At 53.3% G+C, this 10,953-nt stretch overlaps 1 protein-coding gene across 1 annotated transcript; it reads right to left on the bottom strand.

The window, feature by feature from the left end:
- Positions 1–8,493: 8,493 nt before the first annotated feature.
- Positions 8,494–8,838, bottom strand: LOC124672472 (glycine-rich cell wall structural protein 1.0-like). Its single transcript, XM_047208692.1, has one exon. It carries the CDS (start codon positions 8,836–8,838, stop codon positions 8,494–8,496), a length of 345 nt encoding a protein of 114 aa, XP_047064648.1.
- Between the last annotated feature and the right edge of the window lie 2,115 nt (positions 8,839–10,953).

Here is a 10,953-nt window from a genome sequence, read left to right as displayed (position 1 = left end):
CCGCACGGCTGTTCGGCACCCAGCAGACGCAGCCAACACCCGTGTGCGTGGACGACTTCGACGACGCGCCAACACAGCCTATCCCCACGGACATTGCCACCAAGAAGAAGGGGGAGAGCCGCAGGACACAAGGCTTCGTCGACGACGAGGACAAGTGTTTGTGTGAAGCGTGGCTGGCAACGACCCAAGATTGTATCAATGGCGCCCAGCAAAAGGGCAAGGTCTATTGGGCCAAGGTCTTGCAGCGAGTACAACGAGACAAGGATGCACCCGCCCTACCATATCACAGGCCCTCGGACGGAAGAGTCCCTCCGGAAAAGATGGAACTACATCAAACAAGAGACTGCCAAGTTCTGCTCGGCGGTCGAACATGCTATTAACAACCCCGTCAGCGGCACTAGCGTCATGACAGTGGTAAAGACGATAGAACCATCATCATTGTAGACAATTTGCGTCATTGCGTCAATTTGCGTCATTGTACATCATTGGCGGCTATGATTGCAGGTATCCCGCGCCTTGCGAAGTTCGTGGCGACGCACAAGAAGGGCTTCCATATGGTCCATTGTTTGGAGGTGCTCAAAGAAAACAACAAGTGGATGATAAGCTTTGCGGCCTACAACGAAGCTGTGAGGAATGGGACAGCGATCAACCTCGACGGTGAAGACGACGATCAAGGTCGTCCAGTCCTTCCACCTCGTCCACGAGGCCACAAGGCTACCAAGGCCGATCTCGACCGGGAGGCGCAGGACATTGCTTTCACGCAGAGCATGGAGAAGATAATGGCCGACAATCGTGCCGCCATGGCTGCTAGGGACGAGAAGAGGCGTCTGAAAAAAGAGGCCGCAACTGCCATCTACCAGAACCTCGCCAAGGAGGTCCTCGATGTCCAAAGGCTGGACATCGAGGCCAAAAAGGCAGACGCCGAGGCCAAATTGCGTGTAGAAGACACAAGGATCATGCTTGCCGACTTGAGCGGCGTCGACGACGACACCAGGGCATGGTTCATGAAGAGGCGCGCCGAAATCCGCGCGCGAGACGCCTGATCGCCGGCGCCATGCGCCCAGCACCTTGGCCTCCTTTTGGACTTTTTTTATTGCTGTTCAGGCCTTGTTGTGCCCCTTTTGCTCCACTTTGCGCCGTACGAGCTGCAAAATGTGATGAACTTGTTTCAGCCCTCAATTTGCGGCTGTAATTTCGTGCAAAGTCGACGCTATTTCATCGTTTTTTGAATTCTGGCCTGCGTCCAAAATGCATCGCCCCGCTGGAGCCAACCCCAGACGCAAACGGACACACAACCATTTCCCCGTCCGCTGACGACGTAAACGGACGCCCGCGGACAATTTAGGCGTCCGAAATGCGTCGCGGCGCTGGAGATGTCCTGAAAGCATGCGCAAGCAGATGTCTCTGCGTGGCATGTACGCCTGTGAGTTCCTTTACTGTAATTTGCTTTGAATAATCAGCTATTATTTCGATGAAACTGCTCCCAGATTCTCCTACCCTGTAGGAGTACGCAACACTGTCCGGCCGACCACGGACTGCGGCGAATTTAAGAAGGGAAGGCATGACCGGACTGCTCCTGCTGCCATTTCTGTCGCTCATAAAGAAACGGCTTTGAAGGCGCCTTGCGCTCGCCGTGTGCTCGAGGTCGAGTTCCACCCTCCTGCAGCCAGGTTACCGTTTGACGCATATCAGACGCGTAAAAATGGTCCGGGTGTCCGTTTGCGTCGATGGACATATTTTATTCGCATTTGGGTGTGCTTTCAGCGGAGCGATTTATTTTTAGATTTGCAATATATTTAGAAAGTATAAAAAGTAACACCAGTACATTTAAACTATACAAAGTAGTTGTAGAAGCCTAGACTACTTACTGCCTGACGGGTTGGCCGCGTCGCGGCGTCCCTCCCTCGTCTGCTTCTCCGCCGCCTGCCGTGCGACCGCTAGGGCTCGGTGTGCCGCCGCATCCTCTAGGAGGCACTACCGCCGCCTCGCGTCGTCCTTGAGCATCTCGAAGGACTCGACTGACGCCCTATGCTCCGCCGCCTTCTCCTCCGGGGTAGATGCATCAGGGTCATCGGAAGACCATGAGATGTCGGAGTCATCGTCCTCTGCGGCTGCGGCGGCCGCCACCCTGCGGCGTTCCATCTCGGCGTCGAACGCCGCGTGGGCCGCCCGCTCCTCCTCCGCTTTAGCTAGAACCTTGGCGTCCCTGACCGGGTCGAGGAGGTTGTCGGTGCTGTCGTCGTTGTCGAACTCCTCGTCGGAGCTCGAGGCCGGGGGAGGTGGAGGTGGAGGCGCGACAGCCTGGCTGTGGCCGGCGCTGCTCATGGTGGCTCCGGTGGAGGCTGACTAGCAGCAGCGCTACGGTGGAGGTTGTGCGGCGGCTAGAGTTTAGTGGGGAGGAGATGAGATGCTCGCGCCCCTGTTTATATAGGTCGGAGGCAGGGCGACCGCCGCGGAACACGTGACATCGCCATTACTTCGTGCGCAGAGGTAGGCGATGGCCGCGAGGCATCGCCATTTACGCGGCCGCAGACTGCCGAAACGACGCCTCGGCGCCAGTACTGGTGCCGCTGAGAAGACGCATTGACGCTGGGTCACTGCAAGGCGGGCCAGATGAAACATCCGCCAGACGCGAGCAGACACTTTGCGCGTCCGCGCAGCGTTCGCAGAGACGCGTCCGAGGCGCATATTTGGGCAAGGTTTGCGTCGCCGCGGACAGCCCGGTCACTTTGCGTCGCCCCGCTGGAGGTGGTACCAGACGCATTTTTTACCCGGCGGATGCAACGGTGTGCTTCCAGCGGGGCGACCTATTTTTTTTGTTTTGCAACATATTTAAAAAAACATAATCTACTACATAGAAACTATACAAAGTAGTTGTAGAAACCTAGACTACTGTGTTGCCCGACGACCCGGCCCAGTCGTTGCGTCCCTCTCTCGTCTGCTTCTCCGCCGCCTGCCGTGCGGCCGCTAGGGGTCGGTGCGCCGCCGCGTCCTCTAGCAGGCACAGCCGCAACCTCTCGTTTGCGGCGTCCTCAACCTTCTTGAGTGTCTCGAAAGAGTTGACTAACGCTCTCTGCTCCGCCGCCTTCTCCTCCGGGGTAGGCGCATCAGGGTCATCAGAAGACCATGAGATGTCGGAGTCATCGTCCTCTGTGGCTGCGGCGACCGCCACCCTGTGGTCGCGTGGGTCGCCCGCTCCTCCTCTGCTTCCTTCTCCGCGTCAGCGAGGAACTTGGCGTCCCTGACCGGGTCGAGGAGGTCATCGGTGCTGTCGTCGTCGTCAAACTCATCGTCGGAGCTCGAAGCCGGCGGAGGTGGATTCGAAGGTGGAGGTGTAGGCGCGACAGCCTGCCCGCGGCCGGCGCTGCTCATGGTGGCAAAGGTGGAGGTTGAGCGACAGCGGCGTTACGGTGGAGGTTGTGCGGCGACTAGGGTTTAGCGTAGGAGGAGATGAGATGCGCGCGCCCCTATTTATATAGGCCGGAGGCACGCGACGGCCGCGACACGAGTGGCGTCACCATTACTTCGTGAGCAGAGGTAGGCGACGGGTATGCGCCACGCGAGGCATCGCCATTACGCGGCCGCAGACTGCCAAAGCGACGCCTCGGCGCCAGTACTGGCGCCGCTGAGAAGACGCATCGAGCCTGGGTCACTGCTAGGCGAGCCAACGAAACGTCCGCTAGACGCGAGCGGACACTTTGCGCGTCCGCGCAGCATCCGCCGTGACGCATCCGAGGCGCATATTTGGGCCAGGTTTGCGTCGCTGCGGACGACCCGGTCACTATGCGTCGCTCTGCTGGAGCGTGTACTGGACGCATTTTCGGGCCGACCGGACGCAAACGGTCACTCAGCGTCCGTTTGCGCCGCCCCGTTGGAGATGCCCTAATGCGTACAGAGCAGAGTAGTACAGGCCAGTGGCACGCTCTCCTGGCAGTCAGGGTATCTCCAACAGGCCAAAATGCGCATGCATCCTGCTCCAGCGGCGCGACGCATAGTGATCGGGTTCCGTGGAGATGCAAACGCGGCGCAAAAATACGTGCCGGTTTTTCGTCTTCACGGATGTTGCGTGGCCGCGTCCGCTCGCTTCTCCCACGACCCGTCTAACAGCGACCCTAGCTCGAGCCAGCACGAATGTAAGCACAACAACTGCTAGGAAGGGCAACCGCCGGAGTGGCAACCGCGTCGATCGACGCACGAGCCGCCGGAATGAAACGCGAACCGTCGGAAAAGGAAGAGGATGAAGATACAAAGTGGAGACGGCTGGAGGTGGAGGAGGCGATCGAGGAGGCGACGACGACAAAGAAAGAGGCAAGGGCCCGGGCGCAGGTGCAACATGCGTTCAAGGACGACGACGAAGACCCCATTGACTCATCAGAGGGGAACACAAGCTCGTTGGACGCGTCAACCGGCACTAGCTCTTTCGAAGAGGTGACTAACAGGAAGCTCGTCTGTGAAGAAGAAGAAGACGCATGAAGCGCGTCCGTGAAGAAGTGGCTAGTTTATAAGTTAGTTTGGATATATTATTTCGCAGTTTCTATGTTTAGTTTTTTCAACATGTTGCACCGCCCTACTTTAAAATCTCTATTTTACCTAGAAATATCATGGTGAACATTTTCTCTCTCTACTTTTAACATGTTGTAGTACCTAGTTTAATTTCGCACATTAAACATAGAAATTTGGTGGAATCCTAGATGGTTTTAAGTAGCTAGAAATAGAGAACATATCGACCTCGTTGGACGAAATGGGCCAGCCCGCTGGGCTGACTCCCAACGCAAACGGACAATGTTGGTCTGGCGACCGACGTCCATGAACCGACGCAAACGAATGCAGCCGATCAATTTTGGCGTTCGATTTGCGTCGTCCTGTTGGACATGCCCTCAGGCCGTGGGGGCCATACGTCAGTCGCGTCCGCCAGCCTATGGACGGCGATGATCATGATGCAACATCTCGCTGCGATAGCAGGACCACGGTGTGCCCCCGTTTCCTTGTATGGAGGGCGTTGCGTGTCACGGGCTAGTAACTTTGGTCTGTCGTCTTTTTTTTTGTGGTAGCATCATCAAGCTTTACAATTTCCCACCAACATTTAGCTCAGCGGTACACACGTGCTCACACACGCGTGCTTTCTAACGAAACATGATACCGTGCCAGCACCCGTATAGCTTAAATCAAGGTATAGCCGTTAGCTGTTCCTTGCTAATACGCTAACTATTTTTTTTTGAAGCGAGCTAATACGCTAACTAGATTGATGCGCAAGGTTTTCACTTGTTAGCAGCTGAATAGACTAAGAAACTGCTTTGCTAGATTTTACCCTCCAGTTTAATACCCTGACGGGTGATAAATCGTCTAGATTTCTCCTTTTAGAAGCTTTTGATGCTGGTTTCTTCGATGCAGATTCAAAAATATTAAGACAAGTAGACATTTGGACTACTCCCACCTAGACGCTGGAGGCATCAACATGCATCTCTCTTGTTTGATCATCACCCCTAAACTCTTAAACTCTCGAAAATAACTGTTTTTTTATAGTTTACGACCGAAAATACACGTAGACTAGAACCCCTTAGCCCTCGAACCCCTTAACAGTTTACGACGGCGCTTGGGCTGAAGAAGCCTGCGGGCGCCAAGCCCGCCGTCAAGAAGACCACCTCGCGGAAGAAGGCCGCGCCGGCGCCCACAATCGCCGACCCTCCACCCGTCGTGCACGAGGTGCTCGATGTAATGCCCACAACAAGGACGTCGTTCATGAGGCTTCTCCAAGACGCGGAGGTGGACCTCGGGGCTCCTACTCTCGAACCCTTTGGGTTTGGTGATGAATTGGATGAAGAGGGGAAGAGGAAGATGAGGAGGAGGTGACCGAGATATATGCAAGCACCGTCGCTCCACCGTGCGCGCGACAAACTATAGCGTGGCCGAAGACATTCTCTTGGTTCGTGCTTGGGCTGCTGTGGGGATGGATGCAAGCACCGGTACCGATCAAACCGGTAAACGATATTGGCAACGCATAGAGGACACCTATTGCAAGATGAAGCCGAAGACCGGTGGGTACATCTCTCGTTCATACCGGTCGCTTCAAGGCCGGTGGGAGTTGATGAAGCCCCAATGTGCTCGTTGGAGTGCGGCAATGGCACAAGTGATTGATGCACCGCCTAGTGGAAGGTGGAGAGTGACTATGTGAGTGCATATGTGTGTTATTTTGATGTTCTATGCATATGTGTGTTCTTGTTATTAGTGTTTATACTATGCTATTTGTGGTTTTGTAGGAGGGCATTGCCGCCAAGAGGTACATGGAGATGCCCGCTTCCAAGGGCAAACCATTCGCATTTAAGCATACATGGCAACATCTTAAAGATTTTGACAAGTGAAAGTTGAGGGATCAAGAGACCGCACCCAAGAAGGCGGCAATGCTTAGGATGGATGATAGTGATGAGGAGGAAAGGAACACGTGCAAGCCCGAGGGAACCAAGGAGTCAAAGTTAAGAATGAAGATGGAAGCAGAGGCGTCAAGCATGAGGGAGAAGATGGAGCACATGATGAAGTCAAGGGAGACATTGACAATGAAGACATTGGAGACAAAGCTTCTTATCACCGAGAAGAACAAAGAGGCGAAGCTTGTACAAGTTGAAGCAAGGCGTGAAGAAGCCAAGCGCAAGGTCGGAGAAAGAGCGCGCAAGGCCAACTTGCAGGAGAGGATGATCAAGGTCAAAGAAGCAAAGGCATGGAAAGAACTCATGGTGGAAGAGAAGGAGCATATGATGATGTCCAAGAAGGACATGGATTTAGAGCAATTGACATGGTGGAAGGAGTACAAGGAGGACATCGCGGAGAGGAAGAGGATATTCCGTGTTGCGTCCTCTACTCTTCGGGGTGACACTCCGATGAGTGGTGGTGGCGATGGCGGCGTGGAGGACTCCACCACCGACGCCTATGGAGGTGCTTGATGGATGTGGAAGTGGTCTAGGAGATGGCGCTAAGGTGCAACTTTTTGGTGACGGTGTCGATGAGAGGGGGAAGATGATGATTTTGTGATGTAAACTATTAAACCATGCATCAATGATCTTCATGTCCTAGTTTGTTTCAAGGTTGAATGTGTTTTTCTAGTGATAATTGTGATATGTCAAATAACAGTTTGAGGGTTTGAGGATTGCGACAAAGACCCTCGAATCCTTAAAAGTTTGAGGATTTGAGGGTTCTAGTCTTTGCCCCTGTTTTTCACCCCTCAAAAGTGACAAAAAATACCAATTCTCAACCCTTAAAATGCTTTGAAGATTTGAGGGTTTAGGGGTACTACTAGTGATGCTCTGAGCCTGTCGAGAAGCAGTTGTAGTCTGGCTTGTTTATCCAGACTGCTCCTTGTAGTTGTTATTTCTTTTTTCCTTTGTTGTCAGTAAAGAGGAGAAAGGAAAAACCTCTTATTTTGAGTTGTTTGTAACAATGTTCAAGAAATCGTTAATCGGGAACTAATCGGTCTGCCTCAAAATGGAGATAAATCGCTTATCGGGTGATTAATCTATCTTATCGGTCGGTCATTTATCGGCTTATTTTTTTTGTAAATCCTAATTTTTTGCAATAAATTTTCTATAATATGCTATTTGAAAATAATTTTAGAGAATTGAACATAAGTATTACCTTGATTCCTTGCATTTGAATCAACAGAAAATGGAAATTTTGACCTAATGCATGGTTCTTCAAAATTATAGGACGAAAATATCAAAACGAATTTCAGAAAAATTTCACTGGAAATCGTCCGAAATATCGGTTATCAAATGGGAAAATCGGCTGAAATATCATGCCAGCGACAAATCAGCTGATATGACAAAATCTTATAGGCTATCACGATGAATCGGTATCTCGCCCGATTTTTTGAACAGTGGTTTTGTAATAACTGAACCTCGAGCCGAAGTGTTTCGATTTCTTGATCTGATCGATGGAATCGGGGAGGTCCTCCCTGTTGATTTAAAAAAAAAACAAGTCTAGACATGATCATCGACGGTGACCTCGGTTCTTTACACATTTTGTTGCACCATGTTAACGTACCGGTCCTACCTTGACAAAAACAAGAAAAATGCTAAAATGGGATAAAATCGTGTTTATAAAGTGAATATATCGATAGAGCCTCCACTAGATGAGGCAATATGTTTCGCAGATACACAAAATGGAATTCAAAATAAGACAATGAAAATCTGCCACTAGATTGAACTTTGGAGCTTCGCAATTGAATACAGGCAGCTGTGGCAGCTGAATTAGCAGATGAACTCACGTCAAACTCCGCAACACGGCTCCACTTCATGCACGCCAATACACCACTCAACCACTACTTAACGTCTTAACTAATTAGACACACACAAACAGAGGGCAATGGCAACACCACATATACGAGCCGTACATCTGACACAGCTAATCACAAAAGGCTTTTTATTAGACCACTAATGCATGTAATAAAGCATGCACAAACGCGTAGTACGGTCACGTAAGCGCGCACGTACTGGCAACGACCGCTTAAGGCAGGCCGCCGCCGCCGCCGCCGCCTCCTCCTCCTCCACCCCCGCCAGCGCCGAACCCGCCGCCGAACCCACCGAACGGCCCGGCGCCGGCCCCGAAACCGCCGTGCGGGCCGAACCCGGCGATCCCCGAGCCGAGCGGGCCGCCGTTGACGCCCCCGCCGAAGAGGCCGCCGTCATTGCTCCCACCGAAGACGGTCTTGGCTTCGTCGAGACCAGCGCCGTCACGACCGGCCTCAGCAGCAACGGTGTCGCAGTCGTCGCCGGCAGGCACGCCCCGGGCCGCCGCTGTCGCCACCGCGACGCACAGAAGGAGGGAGGCGACGAGCCACCACTTGGCCATTGCGTCGGTCCGTGCGAGGTGGCTCAGGCGAGAGTGCAGCGGCAGGGGGTTCTGCTCTGCTGAGCTGAGCTGTGATGGCGAGTGCGCGGGAGTCGGGGGTTTAAAGGAGAAGAGGAGATGGACGGGTGCGGGCGAGTAAATGGCGTCAGACGGCAAGCAAGTAGTAGTGGTTGCCATGGCGCAATAACTTGGGAGTTGAAGAAATAGATCGATCGATGGAGCCATCCACGAGAAGTTATTGCGAGCGCAGGAGGAGTACTTTGTGTCACTTGTGCGAAGCACTGGCATGCTGGAGCACTCTGAAAAGCGAACTAAGAGCATCTCCCACTCGGGTCCCCCAAAGCGCCCCAAAGCAATTTAAGCGCGCCGGAACAAAAAAACGGTTCTAGCCGCGTCCTTCAAAGCCCAATTTTGTCCAGCGCCCGAGGTCGTCCCCGTCCCACAGGGGACGCTCCGGGCACGCCGGACACAACGAAAAGCGAGGCGAAGCGACGTGGATTTCCACATGTTGGCGACGTGTTGCATAAACCGTTGATTCGCGCCTTTTTTTCCCGTCGCTCCTTCCTTCCCGCGCCTCGCACCCCTCGACCGCCGCTTGATTTGCCGGCCGTTTGAGCGTCTGATCTCTTCTGAGAGTCGGCGCCGTCGCCGCGGCTGGCGCTCCCGCCGGTCATTCCGCCGCCGCCGCTTGTCCATCGCGTCCCAGAACGCGGCGTCAAATCCGCCCCACCCCCGCGCACACAAGGTGCTCGACGACTTGCCAGGTAGGCACGATTGGCCGCAGTTCGTTGTGTCGTCTGCCTCGGTGTAATTTTAACCATTGATTTTGCTTTTAGACATGGATAGCGACTATGAGATGGTTGCCCTGCTGCTGGAGGAGGAGCAAGCCTTCGACGACGACCTCCAGGAGCATTTGATGATCATCGCGTCCCTCCAGGACATGCTTGACGCCGAGGCAGAGAAGAGGAAGAGGCCGCGCCGCGGAGGATCATGGCCGGGGAGAAGGAAGTCCAAGCCCCGGCAGAGGATGGAGGGGCATGCCATGCTGCACAACGACTACTTCGCCGACGATGCAACACATGCCGACAATTTTCGGCGCAGGTACATGATGAGCAAGGGGCTGTTCATGAATATCCTCCATGGCGTTCGAGAGTTCGACCCCTACTTCAAGCTCAAGCTCGACGCTGTAGGCGTTGTCGGGTTCTCGTCGATTCAGAAGTGCACCGCCACCATGAGGAGTCTTGCATACGGAGCACCTGCCGATACACAGGACAACTACCTTCGCATGAGTGAGTCTACTGCCATTGAGTGCATGTACAAGTTTTGCCGAGCTGTGGTGGGAAAGTTTGGCAAATACTACTTGAGAGGGCCAACTGTGGAAGAGACTGCAAGGATCATGGCACAAAATGCTTGTCGGAGGATTTCCTAGAATGCTTGGAAGCATCGATTGCATGCACCGGGCATGGAAGAACCGCCCGTTTGCTTGGCAAGGTATATACAAAGGGCGTCATGGATATTGCGGTGTGGTGCTTGAAGCCGTGGCAGATTATGACCTGTGGATTTGGCATTCTTTTTTGGCATGGCGGGATCACACAATGACATCAACGTGTTGCGGCAGCTCTCCGGTGTTCGGCAGACTAGTGGAAGGGCATGCTCCACCATGCAACTATGAGATCAATGGCCACGAATATATCAAAGGCTATTATCTAGCCGATGGTATATATCCAAAATGGGCCACTTTTGTCAAAACAATCTCGAATCCATCGAGTCCGAAGAATTCCCACTTTGCTACGCGACAGGAGGCTTGCGGGAAGGATGTCGAGCGGGCATTTGGTGTGCTTCAAGCACAATTTGCCATTATCCGGTACCCTGCTCTAAGCTGGTCTCACGACCAAATGTGGGAGGTGATGCAGGCTTGTGTGATCATGCACAACATGATCATCGAGGATGACCGCAAGAATCATGCCAGGACACATTGTTGATACTCGTTTTGGGCCGATGGCTAATCAAGAACATAATTCGGTGTTCGGCGCGACACATATATTGCTCAATTAGGAGACACCATGTCCACCATTCCAAGTTGTGCCATGATCCGGCTTGATAGCCGATTATGCT

This window comes from Lolium rigidum, chromosome 7 (genome assembly GCF_022539505.1).
Source record: "Lolium rigidum isolate FL_2022 chromosome 7, APGP_CSIRO_Lrig_0.1, whole genome shotgun sequence".
Classification (NCBI taxonomy): Eukaryota; Viridiplantae; Streptophyta; class Magnoliopsida; order Poales; family Poaceae; genus Lolium; species Lolium rigidum.
Note: the sequence above shows the minus strand (reverse complement) of the source record. Positions and strands in the feature narration are given on the sequence as shown.

Bases quoted from the DNA above. Each gene is read 5' to 3' on its own strand.
- LOC124672472 (XM_047208692.1), bottom strand. From the start codon at position 8,838: ATGGCCAAGTGGTGGCTCGTCGCCTCCCTCCTTCTGTGCGTCGCGGTG.